The sequence below is a fragment of the Protomyctophum parallelum genome, assembly GCF_964188405.1.
Source record: "Protomyctophum parallelum genome assembly, chromosome: 13".
Lineage (NCBI taxonomy): Eukaryota > Metazoa > Chordata > Actinopteri > Myctophiformes > Myctophidae > Protomyctophum > Protomyctophum parallelum.
Genome location: NC_139708.1, coordinates 7603718 through 7624527, shown reverse-complemented (window position 1 = coordinate 7624527; position 20810 = coordinate 7603718). Strand labels below are relative to the sequence as shown.

Here is a 20810-nt window from a genome sequence, read left to right as displayed (position 1 = left end):
TATCCAATCGGCCTCAGTGATATTCTCAAACACACATCAAAAGCAATATTACAAAGCAGGTTGTGCTTTCTTTGCAATTTGGGATCAAACTGGGATTCCTGCTCAACTAGGGGGGTCACACTCACAACGCAGCAGTCTTTACATCGTTATCTGGAACACATCTTTCTAGTCTGAGAGACAGACTTGTACTTAAGGTCACGTGGTCACGCACTGCGGCTCACGGCTCTAGGCGGCTCTAATCACACACAGCTGATTAGAGTGTGTCGTGTGCGGTTCAGTCAAAGCGGTTTTGCCCCCTAAAGTGCGCACCCGGCAATGTTTGTAAACATGAAGCTTAAATCTCCTTGACAGCCGAGACTCTGTGATGTTGGACATTACTCAGACTAGGCCTACAGCGTAATGGTGCGTTCACACGGGACATGAAGATGCAAAGATACAGTCTACCATTCATTATCAATGGAAGCACAGAGACATGAAGATGCAAAGATACAGTCTACCATTCATTATCAATGGAAGCACAGAGACATGAAGATGCAAAGATACAGTCTACCATTCATTATCAATGGAAGCACAGAGACATGAAGATACAAAGTTACAGTCTACCATTCATTATCAATGGAAGCACAGAGACATGAAGATACAAAGATACAGTCTACCATTCATTATCAATGGAAGCACAGAGACATGAAGATACAAAGATACAGTCTACCATTCATTATCAATGGAAGCACAGAGACATGAAGATACAAAGTTACAGTCTACCATTCATTATCAATGGAAGCACAGAGACATGAAGATACAAAGCTACATAAACGCAACATAACACCTTTGCAATTAACACTCCAGATTGGGACCAGAAGCAATTTGTCACTGTCGGGCAGAAACCTCTTCTCTCCATATTCTAAAGTTTTTGCGTAAATTAGCGCCCTACTTGATCAGCATCACACAAAAGCATCAAAAGTAGAAGATCCACAAGATCGAAACGCAGAGAGACACATTTTGACCTTTGAGCTTGTAGATCTGCCACTTTTGATGCTTTTGAAGTTGAATCCTGGCAAATAACAGTTTTGGAGGTTTCCACCTGACAGAGACAAATTTCTACCATTATGACGTGGCCCCTAAACATAGTTGACTAACTTAATCTTTAAAATGGTGATTCTGAACAGTAAACACCAACTGAATTTCTGGACAGGCTGCTTTTAAAAGCAGTGTAAACGTACAGTTGACACAATTACACAATGTTTTTGACGTCTTTTACTCTTTAGCCTATGTAGTATTTTCTAAGAATTTTCTAAGATTTCCAAATAAAAGAAACCTTGTTGAATTACCCAACAACTTCCTCAATTCGGTGACGGTTGTTACTAGATACCGAGCCGAAGACAATGACCACATTTCCTCAACTCCAGTGTGGCCATCTGGCAACCACAGTGATTGCCAGTGATTTTGATGTGTGGTTGTTATATTGGTAATGAGTGCTGGTCCCATTGAGCGCACCAGTGTTTGTGTACTTCCACATTGTTGACCAGAACCCTTGTTATCAATGACCCAACCCAGCAGCCTGTTGCAATGTAGTGTATGTGTAAGTTTGGGAGGGTGTTGTTATGTCAACGGCGCTAAAGCAAAGGTTGTAACTTATTATTTCTAAGATGAATAACTATAGCTTGCCCCTTTGGTAATGTTATTTACTTGGACCACCATTAATGACTCTCTAGAATCAAAATGGTGTCACTTGCCATGATCCTTTTGTCTGTGGGCGTGCATTGAATCCGCTTAAACCCTATACTTGGATGACCGGGGTCAGTACTTGGTCCCAGGGACGGATTAACCCCCCGAGGGCCCCTGGGCCGGTAATGTTTGCAGGGCCCCCATAGTTGGTGTTTTTCCGTGTTTTTATCATCTTTTTAACCTAAATTTAACTAAATCAATGGCCAATGAAGGGCCCCAGGAGCCCTTTTCAGGCCGTCAAACCTAGTACCTTACGGTCCAATTTCCCTGAAGGGCCCCTGAGAGCCAAGGGCCCCTGGGCCACGGCCCCACTGGCCCAATGGCTAATTTGTCCCTGCTTGGTCCCCTTTATTTTACGTTGCAAACTTGTAGCATTGTGAGCTTGTAGATCTGCTATTTTTGCCTGTTTCCCATTATGGCATGCAGAGAATGTGGGACGCTGTCACGCTAGGGTTCATGTGGTTAAAATGAAACTCGTGCCTTCTAGGGGCTCTCCAGGGCTCCTCGTCGAAACATTTTGACATCAAGTTATTAACAACTTCTATGCTATCCTAGCAATGACATTAAGGGGTTATAATTACAGTTATTCATATTTGATATTTCTGTAAGTGTGTATGTGTATGAATGTGTGTTTATACAATAATCTGTTTCACATCAATTTATTAGCCTGGTATTCATACAGTAGCCTACAAGAATTTAGGAATGTCCCCTTAATAGTCTTTCAATTCATAATGAGTAACATACTTTGAGGCTGGTCTTTCTCATTTAAAGCACTGATAATCATGAAAAATAAAAATAAAACTTTTCAGTGGGGCCAGTGTAATATGTCACCAGACTCACCACTCACCGCATTGTGACAAGTTAATGAGAGCTTGTAGATCAGCTATTTTTGGCGCGCCGCCCCATTGTATAACCGCTCTGGATATGTCAACGGTTGATTTAGGAATGATTTTATACTTGGTAGAGGGTGGATGTGAAGTTTACGTTATATCTTATCTCTACATTGGAACTCACTCTGGTGTAACCGGTTTATACTGTTGTAGCATAGTCTCTACCCTTACTGTACTACAGTACGCTTCAACTCACACACAGCTGCTGCTGAATCAGGCTGCTGCCGGTTTCATCGAGATGGAATAACAACCTAGATTCAAAAAATTGAGGACAGACTATGAGACTAATAATGCAATTCAAAACGTCAAACGATATCCTTTGAAATGTTGTCATAGCAAAGCATGCGAGCCTATATGGCCTACCTGGAACAATTTAAGAGCTCATTGTTTTCACAGCTGTTGCGGTTTTGAGAATAGTGAGAGATAGTACAGTTCTGCTGCTTTTTTTGATTAATTTCTTATCATATGCCTGGGCTATATGAGCAAAATAAACTATCATGTGCCTGACCAAATACTGTCAAAAGTTTTGGACAATTTTAAACAATTTTAGAAAGTATATATAAATAATGGATTGAAACCAGCAAAAGGCATCACTTTTGCCATTTCACAATATTACAAATCCCAGACGATCAGTCACGATATCGATGTCAATATTCATATTTCCCAGCCCTAACATATCATCCATATTCCGTTCAAGCGTACCCAAAGACTTGTATGTGAGTGAGTGCACTTTAGCTCTTGCTGTAACCTTCCCATCATTACAGGTCCAGTCATGCTGACCAATACCCCCAGTGTTCTGTGGTTGTGACTCTGTCACTTTGTCACACTCCTGTTTCTTCTTTGGGCTTCACTAAGGTGTATGATGTCAGGAGGTGACCTTTCTGACTCAGTCATTTAAAGGGAAATGGGACTCCATATCAGAATGTCAAAACCTTGTTAATGGAAACGGCCCCTGGCTGAAATAAAATTGTTATGCAATAAATGAAATGAGACAGAAAGGTGAAGGGGGGTAAAAAGTGGCATGTCTTAATCCTTAAACGGATTAAGGCTTAATCTGTAATTGGAGCGTTTTGCCCCAGTATGGCCTTTGTTTACACAGAGGTCAGGCGGATTAATAAATAATACATTCTGAACTATTAAAATAAATGACAGTGTGCGATGGGTAAATATGAACCTACCCATCAGTTTCATTTTACATGAACGAACGGCGGCTAGATAGATGGCGTATATAGATAAATGATCAAAAATAACAGCCAAAATAATCTATGATGATGATGATTAGCTAGGATGGGTTAAATACCGGTAAATATAGCCATGAAAGCTTAATTTGACATCAAACCCTGCAGGTGCAAGTGCTCAAGTTTTATTATAGACAAAAGCAGGTCCCACTTTCATTGTGTCCTCTGTATGCTAACGCTGTAAGTAACCTTGTTGTCCCAGTCAACATGTACAAGCATGCATTTGAATGTATTCATTTATATACTCATTCCATGAGTTATGACAATCACTCGTATGATTTGCTAGGGGGACAGGACGTATCCATATCTCTGCTTTTAATATCATCTTCTGGTCATGGCCGGTGGGGATATGAATAAATACATGCATTGCCTTTTGATATTTATGTTTGATAACATAACATATATGTTTAATTTAAAAATAGCAGATCTGCAAGCCCCCAAACGATCAAGCTGCAACATATTCTCCTGTAGATCCACTATCTCTACTATGTGTCGTACCAAAAAGTATATAGGGCTTAAGTGGTTAACCACTGACTTAAACCCTCTATACTTAGTAAAACAGACATGATGAGATGCAACTGTACTTTTTTTTTCCTTTCATCACTGGATGCCAAACGACTTCACCAAAAGTATCTATAAACTCACAACGCGTTGCAAGGCAATCCCTATTTTCCCCCAGAATACGGATGCTGGGGTTCAAGTGGCAAATGTTGTGGTTAATTGAGGTTCATTTTAGGGATGGGTCCGATTAATCGATTATCGTCGATAGGACCCGAAATCGATTATGAAAATTAATAATCGATAATAGTTTTTTTTCTTTTTTTTTAGTTAAAAAAAAAATGAAAATCTGTTGGAAAGGCAATATTGTCATCCAAACAGGACAGGGCTATAGGCCTACCAAAGTGTGCCTTGGATGTGTCTGTGTAGCTGCATGACTGAGTGGAAATTGATTCCAATCAAGATACAGGTTTGGAGGATTTAGCAGGTGTTGGGAATTTACCTAATCAGGCCTAGGCTGGGGTTGCTATGGTGATCAATTGGATCAACAGTGGTCCAGGGACCACCAGTGGTCCTCATTTAAAAGATGGAGTTAGTAACCAAATGGACCCTTATTAACTCTCAAGAGTTACAATTATTGTTAATCAACTACATCAGGGGTTCCCAAACTTTTTTGACTTAGGTACCCCTTGGGGGGAAGATCATCTTATTATTGATCATCTTATTATTCAGTATTCACAAGAGCTATGTGGTTTTATGTTTCATCATGTCCCATCAGGTAGAGGAAATATTAAACTAAGCATGCAGTTAAAAGTGAAGCAGGAAGGCCAAAGCCAAAATACAGAGAGGAGAGACCCGAGAGGAGAAAGGGGGAGAGAGAGAGAGATACGGTGACCAGACGTCCCAGTTTTTCTGGGATTGTCTCTGTTTCAAGCAAGGCGTCCCGAGGCCCAACACATGTCCCGCTTTTCAACAGTCACTTCTAAGCATGTCCCGGACGGTTTTCACCACCATGAAAATAGTACTTGTTGTGACGTATATATATATCATGCAAAGTGCAGTCATTATATTATTATTATTTTATTGCTAAGCAAGCACACAAATAATTGTCTCCCATCCTGATAAAAAATATCATGCGTAATTGTGTTTAAAAAATAATATATATATATATATATATAGTGAAAATGGCCAATATACCAGGCAACGCGTTGTGATCTATTTTCTTATAAGTGGTAAGAGTCGCGGTTTGGATGTCTAGAGAGAAACTATCTAGAGAGAGAGAGAGAGAGAGAGATTGCGTGTGTGTGAGAGAGAGATCATAAGAGTGTTGATATGGAGGGGGATGAGATGAGTATAAATGAGGTCAGACAGTGCTTCGGGGAACTGTTGGCTAGTGTGTCAGTGAGAACAGACCACAGAGACGCACAGTAACTAACTACATTTACTCAAGCACTGCACTCGAGTACAGTGGTGGCAAGTAAACTGTACTTTAAGTACAATTCTGAGGTACTTTACTGGAGTATTTCTGGAGTCAAATATTGTACTTTTTTACTCCACTACAAAGTACAACTTTGTAGATTTGGATTACTATCACAAAACATAGAGCAGTAAGACGCCCTGAGGGAGAGAAGCGACCTCGCTAAAACGACAGGTCTGGGAATACCCACATGTGGACTTTATTTTACTTCTTTTCTTTTTATTTATGTTTTTCGGGCCGAATAGGGCGTAAAATGTGTGCTAATTAATTATTAAGTCCAAGCGGGGTCTCGGGCCAGCCCAGGTATGGCCAGGCCTTCATTTTCGGGGCCTGTTGAGAACTCTAGTTTTCGCCGGCTGCCGGGCATGCATGGCTGCAGCGCTAATGACTTTGGGGCATCTAGAGTTTGAATGGACAGGTATCGGTCAAAAAGGAAGACATCGAAGAGGAAGGACGGGTGGGATAGGATAAACATATGGAATGTCAGAACAGGTCAGCCCCATATATGGAGATCAATATGGTGTCCTCCGTGAGGTCAGATGTAGAGTTGCTGGCCGGCTCCATATATGCTGATCTAGGTGATGATCCAGTCTTCTCCATGTATCCAGGGTTTGATGAGGTCGGTGTCTTGATCTTCATAATGGAGACGGCCATATATGGAGTGTGTCACGAGGCGTGACTGACGGACTGACTGACATGAAGTGTGACTGATATGAAATGCAGGTTGTCATAGTAAACTGCACCCTACAGGCGCAATTAACCACTTCAGGCCTATTTAAACTTTGGCTATTTGAAAATAGCCACTCTACAGATTTTAATACATTTTATATACATAATGGTATACCTTCTAAAACGGGGCATTCTGCATAATAGAGTACTTTTACTTTTGGTACTTTAAGTATATTTTCATGCCATTACTTTTTAACTAGATTTCAAAAGTAGATTTTGATTGCCGGACTTACTTACTTACTTACTTGTAACAGTGCTTCTTTATTGCAGTATTGGTACTTTTACTTGGGTAAAAATATTTAGTACTTTTTCTACTACTGCTCAAGCACATGTTTTAGGTGGGTTTTTTTTCCCCCAGTTTACTTTAGTGTGTCCATCTCTTTTCCTGATACTTAATACTTCTACTCAACTACATCTCAGAGGAAAATATTGTACTTTTAACTGTACTACAATAATTTTTTAACTTTAGATAATGGTTACTTTGCAGCTTTAGACCAATTACCGGTAAGCCCTATTTTATACTTCGGCGAGAGAGAGAGAGATAGAGAGAGAGAGAGAGAGAGTGTGTGAGGGAGGGGGGGAGAGAGGCAGGGGGAGAGAGAGGGAGGGGGAGAGAGAGAGAGAGTGTGTGAGGGAGGGGGGGAGAGAGGCAGGGAGAGAGAGAGGGAGGGGGAGAGAAGGAACAAGGGAGCGACGGCTTAGCAGAACAGTGATATATGGATGACAAACCAGAAGGATACATTGGAGAATGGAGATAGTGAAAGAGAGAAAGACAGGCTTAGTCTATACGACTGACACCATATTTACTAAATCTAAGCCATCTCTCTCTCTCTCTCTCTCTCTCTCTCTCTGTTTCTCTCTCTCTCTCTCTCTCTCTCTCTCTGTTTGTCTCTCAACCCCCTCGTTCTCTCTCTCTCTCTCTCTCTCTCTCTCTCCCTCTCTCTCTCTCTCTCTCTCTCTCTCTCTCTGTCTCTCTCTCTCTCTCTAAACAGAGGAGCGCAGTAGAGTAGAGCTGAGTCTCCTGAACTGAGGAATGTCTGGTATGGATACTAGCACATGGGGGAAGGGAGGTGTGTGTGTGTGTGCGTGCGGCGTGCACTCATGTGCCTGTGATCTGTGTTTGCGTACGTGCCTGTGTGTGTGTTTGTGCGTGTGCATGTCTTGCCTGTGTGTAATGTATGTGAGGTTAGAGGTGAGGGGTTGGAGAGAGAGAGGGGGGGAGAGAGAGAGAGAGAGAGAGAGAGAGAGAGGAGGAGGAGGAGGTGGAGGAGGGGCGGCGGATAGAGAGATGCTGTTAAGAACCTGATTCCTTGAACAGAGGACTCTAAAGTGGGTCATGGGATTATTTCTCCAGGGTCCCTTCCTTCCTTTCATCACACGACGACAGAGAGTGAGAGGAATATGTCTGTTCCGGAATAAAACCATAAAACCCCTCGCCTCCATCTCCCTGGTGGCGCTGTCACCTAGCCTCGTCAAGCAATACTAATATCAACCACAGTCACTCGCCTCCATCCCCCTGGTGGCGCTGTCACCTAGCCTCGTCAAGCAGTACTAATATCAACCACAGCCACCATAGATAGCCCTCACCTCCATCTCCCTGGTGGCGCTGTCACCTAGCCCCGTCTAGAAATACTAATATCAACCACAGCCACCATAGGCCTCACCTCCATCCCCCTGGTGGCGCTGTCACCTAGCCTCGTCAAGCAATACTAATATCAACCACAGCCACCACATTAGTCCCGTCCCTCTCAGTGTTCCATTTTTTTCCCTCAATGTCCCGCACCATATTCCAGACGAATTTGATTGGCCATTTGCGTTTGCCACTCAAAGTGGTTGGAATAGAATATTAAGACATGCAAACATAAAGAATCCACACTTCTCGATTATCCGACAAGGTCATCACGGTCATCAATCATCAATATAATCATCACTAAGCCGAGCTTAATGGATGTAGTTGCAGCCCTACACTGTAGCTCAACAACCCCATGATCCCATTTCCACATCGAAAACACCTGACCTGAATTATCCACAGGCCATGCTCTCATCTCTCACTTAACCACGTTAACCCTGCCATGCCCGTCCTGGGGCATGTCACAACAGGTGAACATGTTCGCGAAAAATAGCAGATCTACAACGCATCGCATCGTTACGGCGATACGTTGTGTGACGCTTGTTGATCGGCTACTTTGGCACGGAGAGATTTGGAACTATTTTCTGGCTTTGACAGTACATGCATCCAAACAAAGTCATATCTGATTGCATTAAAAAAAATCACTTTCCCACTCACTTTGCCACTAGATTTGCCACTCACTTTATGCATGCGCATGCCCTCTGTCACTTTTTTTCTATTGATGTTATATAGAGGGTATGCGCATCTTCGTACCTGGACGTTATGCGGGAACGCCCACTGAGTGGCAAAAGACTAATTTCTGGCCTTGACAGCCCATTCATCCAAACAGAAAAGTCCTGTCTGATTGCATTAGACAATGTTAAACTCACCAACATTGCAGCTGTACGAAAAGCTTTTTGTTTCATACAAATCCACCATAGAAACGTTATGAACTACTTTCTGTCAAGAAATGCCCTGCATTTGATTATTTTGCCAAGTGTCAGAGTTTGAAAGTGCTTGTTTTCAATAACACAACATTTTGCTGCCTCCTGCATTATATGACATTCGGTACAGGTGGTACGCAGGACGGTGGAGTGATTTCCAACGAGCGCTTCCAAACTCAATGTTTTGCCACTCAGTCTAGATGAGGTGGGCGTGTCCTGATGGGAAAATCATGCATGTGCATACTCTCTATTATCATTAAAATCGTAGTGTTTTGCCAAATATTTGGGGGCCCCACTGCCCCACTTAAAAGGCCCTCATATCCTACCAGTGGGCCCCGACCCACAGGTTGACAACCACAGGTGTAGTAAGTACTGTAGGTAGGGTAACACAATGGGGACAAACTAAACCCAGTGAAGTAGTGCTTCAAGCATTTTGATCTTTCCCTCAGCAGCATCTCTGAGCTACCATGTCACGTCCAGTCTTTCAGAAATACCATAGTGAATCGACACATAGCTATTATCCACTTGCTGTGAATTAGCAGCTACATGTTAGCATTTAACACGTTAAAGCCGGATCTGTGTCCTTTGACATTTTAGCCACTTTAACCAGTGTTTTATACTTTGGCAATTCAAACATAGCAGACATACAAGCTCGTGTGTCACACTGTTTAACTAACGTGCTGCTGACCCTGTACATTGTAGTAGTGTTGACACTATACACATTCTGTACTCTGCAGGTGTGAGTCCTTTACAGTTTACAAAGGCTAAAGTCCTCACCTCTGGTGTGTTATTTTATCGTGCGTGCGTGCGTGCCGCGTGCGTGTGTGCGTGCGTGCGCGTGGTGGGGGAGTGATGGGAACAGGAGAAACGGTGGCTTACAGAAGGGATGGTGTGGGAACAGGAGAAACGGTGGCTTACAGAAGGGATGGTGTGATGGGAACAGGAGAAACGGTGGCTTACAGAAGGGATGGTGTGATGGGAACAGGAGAAACGGTGGCTTACAGAAGGGATGGTGTGTGCTAGTAGAGAAATACAGCTCAGCAGGGGGCCTCTACATCAGGGATTGATGGGAGTTTCTTCCACGCACACGCACACATACTTACACATACCCTACACTTGCATAGAATACATAAGTCTCTCCCTCCCCAACACACGCTCTAGCACACATTTCCCTGTCCAGGTTAGTACTAAACTGCACAGCTGACTGCCTCTCTCTCAATCCTCCTTCCAATCCAATTCAATCCAATCCAATGAAGCTTTATTGGCAATGGCATAGGAAAACATACGTTCACATTGCCAAAGCAAGTGTCAACTTATAACAATCATAACTAAGAAATGTAAGCACGAGTAAAGGAAATAAAGACAGAGCAACTTGTATGTCACTTTGCAACTAGCTTACAAAACCTGGCCTCTCTCTCTCTCTCTCTCTCTCTCTCTCTCTCTCTCTCTCTCTCTCCACCCCCACCTCCCTTTCTCTGTTTATGTCCGTTCCCTGTGTCTCCTCTGCCTCTCCTTCCCTTCCCCCCTGCCTTCAGTCAGTCTTTCTCTCTCTTTGTAAACAGGACACTCTGTCCATGTCACCATTCTTCATGTCCTTCTGCTCCCCTGAGTTCACGTGGAGAGCTTTATTGGTGTGGAGACATCAGTGTGTGTTAACGTTGTTGTAATTAAGTAGAAACCCCCAAAAGTACAGAGGGTGAACATGTTTTAAAAAATCCAAACTGGGACCCCTAATCAAGACCTGGGGAAGATTCTACAAAATTCCTTCTAAATCAGTAGTTTGCACACATTTTTTTGTTTATTTTCTGTACAAAGTGAAGCGCTTGTATTTCTTTGACAATTTCTTGACATTTGTTTAGAACCGTAGTGACCGTAGCTTCCAACAGAACAGAACATGGTAAACATCTAGCTCTAAGCAGCAAGTGTTATTATTTTAACCGTGGTGAAAACTAGGACAATTATTGTGTTTAATAGATATTGGCCGGGACTCGGTGACACCAAGCTTGAAACCGGGACCGTTTAATCCAATCCAGGACGTCTGGTCGCCGTAACAATATACATTTAAGAAATGCACAATCAAAAGCACCTTCATAAAGTTATCTTAAGATATCTTATTTGCAAAGAAGCTTTCTAGGTAATTCTGGTATTTTGGGGAGGAAATATTGGTCTTCTCCGTACTGTCTCATTACCGTAGGAAGGTGCAGGACACAATCTCATCCTATGGCTGATCACATCCTAGATTTGGCATAGATTAGAGGAGACATTGAGTGGTTCCTTCCTTGGCTATCCCATAAGACGACCCTTTATATCTGGATATTTTAATTGGTCTGTCTCTGTCTGTCTGTCTGTCTGTCTGTCTGTCTGTCTGTCTGTCTGTCTGTCTGTCTGTCTGTCTGTCTGTCTGTCTGTCTGTCTGTCTGTCTGTCTGTCTGTCTGTCTGTCTGTCTGTCTGTCTGTCTGTCTGTCTGTCTGTCTGTCTGTCTGTCTGTCGCTATCTATCTAATTAAACAAACGGTGGCTAGCTAGCTCCCTCAGGAAGGATGGTCTTCACGTGGATGTTCCGCACCTCCTTCCTGTAGTAACGTCTCCTCCTCTTCCTCTCTCCTCTTCTCTCCTCTTCTCTCTCAGCCATCGAGACAGGAAGCAGCAGCTCGGGGGAGGACCTGTTGGTGCCCAGCCCCCCGTCTCCGCCCCCCCCTCCTCGCATCTACAAGCCCTGTTTCGTTTGCCAGGACAAGTCGTCCGGGTATCACTACGGAGTCAGCGCCTGTGAGGGCTGCAAGGTGAGATAAGATAACATAGGACTAGACCTTTCCTGATCCCGTGAGGGGAAATCCAGTCACCATGGGCAGTCCAGCAGTTAAGATACAGTTTCTGGGGCAAGAAAATGTACTGTACAGCAGAGCAGTACATCACACACAAAAGAAGCACCATCACATAATGGAGTAAATATACAACTGTATAATATTGCTGCTGTTGGGCAGAAACCTTATCTCCATATTTATTTCCCCCCCCCCCCCCCCCCCCCCGTAAATGAACGACCTACTTGATAATACTACACCGTCTTTTGATGCACAAGAGCATGAAATGTCACAACGCGATTTATTTGAACTTGTGGTTCTGCTTCTTCTAGCTGTTTTTAAACTTAAACCTTGAAAAGTAACAGTTTTGGACATAATATGAGGTTTCCAGTATACACCCTCAACAAAGTATGCATTATGCAGGACAAGAGAAAAAAAAATACACAAGTAGGCTAACCAAGTCAGATCTGTCCTTATACTGCAATGAGCTGTTGTTACTTCAGAGCCAATTAGACTATTTAACGAGCTGAGCAGCCAACGGCGTGCCTCATTATAAATCTGCATGGCTACCGGCACAATACGGTGTTTCCCCTTGGGATACGTAACCATTTCCCCTCCTGCTCAGTTGCTCCACAATCTCCATGTGGAGGGGGTAGGTATATGAGCTCAAATACAAGTCGTCAATGTCGGGTGGAAACCTTCTATGTCCAAAAGTGTTGCTTTTTAGGACATAAAAAAATAACCTGTGTTCCAGTGGATCCACACAGTACTACTACAGTATTAACTATTTAGTCACAAGCTCATGCTAATACGTTTCATTTTTTTCAATATTTATTATCCGCTGTTTCATGACATCAATTTCAACCACAGACAATCTACTGAATGTTAAAAGTTCAGGTTTTTTGGGTGCAGTTGAGCTCAGAAAACCATGTACGAGCTCACAATGTGACACCATGCGACATGTTGTGAGGTTGTAGGTTTGTTTTGCTACTTTTTGTGACACTAGTGTAGTAAAGCGAAATTGGGCATTTATTTGCAGAGAATCTTTTTACATTTTAAAAATGACGATACAAGGTTTTTGCCTGACAGCAAAAAGTGTGTGTGTGTGTGTGTGTGTGTGTGTGTGTGTGTGTGTGTGTGTGTGTGTGTATGCACAGTCTGCAAGATCACATGTAAATATGTACTGTACAGTATGTACCAGTATGTATGTATGTATGTACGTATATGAACACTCGCACAAAAAGTGCACACGTTCACATCAACACTAACACACACACACACACACACACACACACACACACACACACACTGACCCGCATACAGTACACACCTAGATATACTTCATGCAACAATGACACTCTTGATTTTGAATGAGACGTGTGCAATTTCAGTGTCTGAAAGACATGAAAGAAACACACACGCACACACACACACACACACACACACACACACACACACACACACACACACACACACACAGTCTCACACACGTACACAAATACAGTATATTCTGGTTAAGCTGGCCCGAGGCCAGTAGAGGCAGGTCACTGCTAGAAGACCTGGATTTAATGGCTAAAAATAGAGTGACACACACACGCGCCACACACACACACACACACAACACACACACACACGCATGTGTGTGTAAAGTAATAGTAGTGGCGGAAAGAAAATGGAGAGAGGAAGCCATAGAGAGATACTGAGAGAGACAGAGATGGTGCGTTCTCAGAGACTCAGAGAGACAGAGAGACAGAGATGGTGCGTTCTCAGAGACTCAGAGAGACAGAGAGACAGAGATGGTGCGTTCTCACGGGCAGATGGATACAGTCTACCATTCATTGTCAAGGGAAGCGACGTGGAGCAAATCCCATGTTTGTAGCTGCTGCAAAAGATACAAAGCTACACATTGAAGCCAAGCTGGGTTCAACTTCCAGATGCAAAGCTTCAAAGCCTCCTCAATCTCCCCCGTCGGCCACCGCGCCTCCGACACACGTCACTATGGACGTACGCTTGATGACATCACCGCCCGTATGGTATGAGGACTATGAGCAACAGATATACAAAGCGACAAATATTCTGTGATATTTGCGTCTTTGCAAATGCCTCGTGTGAACGCAACAAGTAAGGAGACATACCATTGTGGATGTGATGTGATTGTTTCTGAGGGACATTATTAAATGTCAACGTCAACATGCAACACCAAGACATTTTTCACTTTGTTTTAGTAAATTAAGGCCCTACTTGATTTTAATACAGTGTCACACAAAAGCATCAAAAGTGGAAGATCCTTAAGCTAGACATCCGTCACAAAATGACACGTTTCGAGCTTGTAGATCTGCTACTTTTGCTGTTTTTGAGGGGCGCTAGCCCCTCCTATATTCAGCTATAGTGTAGATTTTCGTATTACACAAATTGACAATGAATGGAGAATTTACATCATATGTGGACGCGCAAATCAGTTATTTTTGTACTACACAAATTGACAATGACAATGAATGACAATGAATGGATGATGTAATGATCATCCGTGTGTGTGTGTGTGTGTGTGTGTGTGTGTGTGTGCATGCCGAAAATGTCACTTCAAGCTAAATTGACATGATTATCTTCTGTATTGTGTGTAATGTAGACCCTCCAGAAAAAATGCGGGCAAAAATCCTTGATTATGCCGTTTATAATCCTTGATTATGCCGTTCATAATCCTTGATTATGCTGCCTAAAATCCTTGATTTTGAAATGAACTATGCAGGTATTTACGTGATTTTATGCGATGAAATTGCGCAGAACATTCCATGAGAAACAGAATAGAGTGAACAGTAGAGAGAGAAACATTCCATGAGAAACAGAATGGAGTGAACAGTAGAGAGAGAAACATTCCATGAGAAACAGAATAGAGTGAACAGTAGAGAGAGAAACATTCCATGAGAAACAGAATAGAGTGAACAGTAGAGAGAGAAACATTCCATGAGAAACAGAATAGAGTGAACAGTAGAGAGAGAAACATTCCATGAGAAACAGAATAGAGTGAACAGTAGAGAGAGAAACATTCCATGAGAAACAGAACAGAGTGAACAGTAGAGAGAGAAACATTCCATGAGAAACAGAATAGAGTGAACAGTAGAGAGAGAAACATTCCATGAGAAACAGAATAGAGTGAACAGTAGAGAGAGAAACATTCCATGAGAAACAGAATAGAGTGAACAGTAGAGAGAGAAACATTCCATGAGAAACAGAATAGAGTGAACAGTAGAGAGAAACATTCCATGAGAAACAGAATAGAGTGAACAGTAGAGGGAGAAACATTCCATGAGAAACGGAATGGAGTGAACAGTAGAGAGAGAAACAGAATAGAGTGAACAGTAGATAGAGAAACATTCCATGATAAACAGAATAGAGTGAACAGTAGAGGGAGAAACATTCCATGAGAAACAGAATAGAGTGAACAGTAGAGAGAGAAACATTCCATGAGAAACAGAATAGAGTGAACAGTAGAGAGAGAAACATTCCATGAGAAACAGAATAGAGTGAACAGTAGAGAGAGGAACATTCCATGAGAAACGGAATAGAGTGAACAGTAGAGAGAGAAACATTCCATGAGAAACAGAATAGAGTGAACAGTAGAGAGAGAAACATTCCATGAGAAACAGAATAGAGTGAACAGTAGAGAGAGGAACATTCCATGAGAAACAGCAGAGAGATGGAGTGACCAGCAGGTCACGACCTTTACACTTCCCCTAGGCTTTGTAAGCCTCTTTGCAGTTCACATAATCCTGCACACACACATTGCTCTCACGCATTTGCATTTACACGCATGAATGCGCACACAACATGCACACACACACGCACGCACACACACGCACGCTCGCGCACACACACACACACACACACACACAGATCGATGCACACACACACACAGACACATGATCACTCGCACACACGCTCAATGCAGGGATGTGCATGCGTAAACAAATTGCGTGTGTGCGACTATGTTCATGTTTTTGTGTGTGAATATGTCGATTGTGTATGTGTGTGTGTGTGTGTGTGTGCTGCATTCTGTGTCAGTGGACATTTGTCAATGTGTGTGCAAGAGCTTGTTGTTGTTGGCTGTATAGGACTAGTTTTCTATACACAAAGGTCATATCGGCCTGGTATTTGAAATTGGACTGTATATATTGAGTTTTTTTATGAAGTAGGTAGCTCCAATCACACACAATGTTAGTGGTTGGGTTGGTAGGGGCTCGGTAATTAAACGGAAATATATCAAAACAGACATTTTGAACCAGTAAACAAATTAATCTTGCTCATTTAGGTTAATCGAATTAACGTGAGTGCAGGGTTAGTTTTTTGGGGGCCGTAAAACGTTTGACAATGAAATTGTCAAACATAAAAACATGGGTTTTATAATCGACTAAATCGCAGAAATAGTGAAAATTGCTGATTTACAAGTGAGGTTGTAGATCTGGTGTGAAATAATCATCATAATGATTTAAAGTCAGCCGTAATTGCTTTGAGAGTAGAGGTATAATATGACCTGGTGAAAAATGACACCCAGAAGAAGGAATATTATTACCAAATCAGGTCAGTGGATTATTACTGCAAAACTCTTTAGAGATTAGTGTGCAAGCTTCATTATTGTTTTTTTATTTAATCTGTTTGTACGTTTTTTTAATTATTATTATTATCTTTTAAAGATTTGTTTTGGGGCTTTTATAATGCCTTTATTGATAGTGAACAGTAGTCAGACAGGAAAGGGGCAAAGAGAGATGGGGAGTGACATGTGGCAAAGGCTGTCGGGCTCGGGAGTAGAACCCGCGGCACGCCGTCCGGCTGGCTCGACAGCCTAGGTGCCCAGACGGTTGAGCTAACCGTCAGGCTGGCTCGACAGCCTAGGTGCCCAGACGGTTGAGCTAACCGTCAGGCTGGCTCAGCAGCCTAGGTGCCCAGACGGTTGAGCTAACCGTCAGGCTGGCTCGACAGCCTAGGTGCCCAGACGGTTGAGCTAATCGTCCGGGCCTCAGCCTAGGTGCCCAGACGGTTGAGCTAACCGTCAGGCTGGCTCGACAGCCTAGGTGCTCAGACGGTTGAGCTAACCGTCAGGCTGGCTCAGCAGCCTAGGTGCCCAGACGGTTGAGCTAACCGTCAGGCTGGCTCAGCAGCCTAGGTGCCCAGACGGTTGAGCTAACCGTCCGGCTGGCTCGACAGCCTAGGTGCCCAGACGGTTGAGCTAACCGTCCGCGCCTCATTTTATTTTCTAATAAAGACAACGGGCAGAGCCGCGGAAAGATGGAATTGGCAAACTTCAAGTTGGCTATTGGCTTTAACTCTGGTCCCCATTTTGCCCATGTCAACAGACACTTTTCAGAAAAAGATGTCAAAACCTTTAGAGATGTTCAAAATGGGACTCTAACCATCTATTGCTATATTGTCGGAACCCATCTGTAACCTGACTTGACAAGCCTTTCAGCTCATCTGAAACATGCCTTTTTTGCTTTGACTCGCTTTTCCCCAAATCTTGATGAATCTTTGCCTCCTGCACAGTGCGCACCTTTGGCTCTATATGAAGTCGCTGCGCGTAGTTTTGCACGTAGAAGGATGACATGCACTGGCTTTGTTTTGCTAATGTTATCTGTCTTGTGAGTATGTACGAAAACAAAGTCCTAGCAATCAATCATTGTTGTGGGAATATAATCTCGAATCCTGATTATATCACTAAGGGCTATTTCTCAGTCCTACGCAAATCAAAATATAGCACAACTAGGGCATAGGAAATGGGAAATAATAACCTGTCTACATAGATATAAAATATAGCACAACTACAGTAGGGCATAGGAAATAGGAAATAATAACCTGTCTACATATGCATTGTGAGCTTATAGATCTTTGCTGATGTATTAAAACAAGGAAAATATATATTTTTTGTCATTCACGACATTATCATATGCAAAATCCCAGACGGTATTTGGTCTCATATCACGATATTGATATAACAACAATATGTTATATTGCCCAGTCCTAACTGCAACCTGTCATATGAGTTATATTGCTCAATTGACGTTTGTATGCTGTGGTGGAGAGTGGTGTGTGAATCTGTTTTCATATTCATAATGGGTAATTAAGTCATGTGTTCTACTTCTAGTAATAAAGCTCCTCATTGGCGTACATGCTCTGTCTCTCAGTGAGTTACTGTATCCACACTATCCCATCATGTTTATCACTGTCTCTATGACCACCAATAAACAAGAACTTCTGTCCGTCTGTGCTCTCGCGTTGGCAAGAGATGCAAGTCTAGCGATGACAATGGGAAAGAATGTCTGCCCCAGTGACATTCGTGGCGATTATGACACTGTTCGCCTCTGTCGGGTGGAAACCTCATATGTCTGTCCAAAACTGTTACTTTTCAGCCCGGATTCATGTTCAGAAATGGCAAAAGTAGCCGACCGACACGTTCAGCATCACACGTTCTGTGATGCTGTAGTATGAGTAAGTAGGGCACTAAGTAGGTACTTATTAGGGTATTCATTTATGAAGAAAAACAAAGTTAAAGTTATGGAGATAAGAGGTTTCGAATTGTTTCTGATGTTATTCCTAAACAGCGGTTGTCATCCGTGTGAGGGGATGTCACTAGAAGAAATGCCACGCATCCCCTGGTACCCGTTAAAGAGGATGTATGAGTCAGGACTGTTACACACCCACCAAACCAGATACCATTCAGAAACGTCAGTGATTCATAACGTTTTGAAATGTTATGTTTCCCCAAACACAGCCCCCTCCACCCTTAACCCATTTAGACCTGAGGTAGATTCTAAAGAAAAGGTCTTCTAAATCCTAAACCTTTTCTGAAAAACCTATTTTTCTATATCAGTGGTCCTCAACCTTTTTTCATGTCAAGGACCCCCAGAATTTTCTGTATTTGGCCGCGGACCCTCATCTGATATATGTTCAGTTTCAGGGACCTCCCAGATGCAAAGATTTGAGTTAAACATTTTCGCTCTGAAAGAATATGGATTCAAAGATTTGCGCCACATTTTCACGATTTTTTAAAAATAGGGATTTGTAGATCTGTTATTTTTCAATCGCTAAAGTATAACATGATGCTTAAAACACCAAAAGGGATTCCCGTCCACAATAGAAAATGTAATATTACTTTTTGATGCTTTTCTGTGGCGCTGTAGTCAAGTAGGGTGCGCTAATTTACGGGAAAAAAACTAAAAGTTAAAATATGGTTTCTGGTGCAAACGAACATGGTGTACAAGAGTCACACTGTAACAATGTCACAACCCAATTCATTACTTTCCTGCTACCCCCCCCCGTCTCTGTCTCCTATGTCTCTCTCTCTCTCTCTCTCTCTCTCTCTCTGTCACAGTTATTACATAATCGGCTGATCCCAATTATTTGAGCTAATTGCAAATATGTTTTGCATAATCGCTATAATCGTTTCCATTAATTTCATTTTCCCTCGTTGTTTCCACGTCGTTGTCTATGCTCTTTCGACCCACTTTCAACCTAGTGTCACTATTTTGGAAACAAATAGGGCAAATACATTAACTGCTTGAACCCCCATATATGGTTGAATTCGGTGTGTCTGTCAGGGCTATATTATGCTAGTGTGTTTTCTGTTTTCTAGTATTGGGGGGAAAGCGTTTTAATTAGAGCTGGGACTCGATTAAAAGAATTAATCTAATTAATCAGAGGCTTTGCGATTAATTAATCTAGATTAATCGCATATCAATATTCAACCCGAGAACAGCGAGAAACCTTTTTTTTTATGTTTTTTGGTATCCCAGTGAATCAACGAATAGTGACTACAGGATACCACTCATTTTCAACATTTTACTGTCATTAATATACCTGTTGTGGAAAGAATAATAAAAAGTCACCCCATTCTGTGTTGCCTAGAACTGGAGGTCTGAAAAAAAAATTGTAACAGTAACAAGTACATCTCAGTGACATCACAAAGCTGTACTTACTTCATATTGTTACTGTTTTTTGTCAGACCTCCAGTTCTAGGCAACACAAAATGGGGTGACTTTTTATTATTTCCAGTTTTCAGTACTATAGAAAAGCGTCCAGTGAGAAACATTCCGCGGTGAAAATAAAGGTGCGATTAATTTATCTGTAGTTAATCGCGATTAATTTTTCTGTAGTTAATTAATCTAAATTAATCGCAATTAGTCCCGGCCCTAGTTTTAATAGCAGCTCACAGGACGTCACATCGTGAAGCATTGTGAGCTTGTCGATCTGCTATTGTCTGCTAACACTTTCCCCACAATACCGATGCTGGGGTTTAAACAGTTCGAGAAATGTCAGAACACTTTAAATTCAAACTTTTTCCCAAAATACCACATTTATATAGCTTGTTGTCTTATGGCCCGTTTTGGCCATAGTACATTATTTATGTTGTACTATGTTTATTTTGGCCATTGTTGTCTTTTATATCATTGTATATTTAAAGTGATTGTCTTATCTGCCTTGTGCAATTTGTGTTTACAAAGGCTATTTACTGCACGTCGTCTCTGTCGGGTGGAAACCTCATATGTCCAAAACGGTTAACGGTTAACTACAAGTACCAAACGCGTTGAGCTTGCAATTCAGAACTGCTACTTTTGATGCTTTTGTGTGATGCTGTAGTGTGATCAAGTAGGACGTTAAAAAACTGAAAAGATTAGAATATGGAGACAGCGATGTTCATTAGTCCATTATGATGATGGTGATTCTTTGTTGAGTGATGTGCTGCTGTTGATAGTTTTAGCGTGACCTGAACTGGTGAAAAAAGTTACAATGTGGAGACAAGAGGCTCCCGACAGCGACGATAATGTTTAGTGGCACAAACACAAATGAAAGAATTCATGGCAGTATGACAATTTCTCTCTCTCTCTCTCTCTCTCTCTCTCTCTCTCTCTCC

The 20810-nt window shown here is 42.2% G+C and overlaps 1 protein-coding gene across 1 annotated transcript in view; it reads left to right on the top strand.

Annotated features, from left to right (window-relative positions):
• Positions 1 to 20810, top strand: part of LOC310869184 (retinoic acid receptor alpha-B-like) — a 39053-nt gene that overhangs the window by 8942 nt on the left and 9301 nt on the right. Inside the window, exon 2 of the mRNA XM_083779794.1 lies at positions 11739 to 11893. Coding sequence (XP_083635920.1) covers positions 11739 to 11893 — 155 coding nt within the window. The remainder of the gene's footprint in view (positions 1 to 11738; positions 11894 to 20810) is intronic.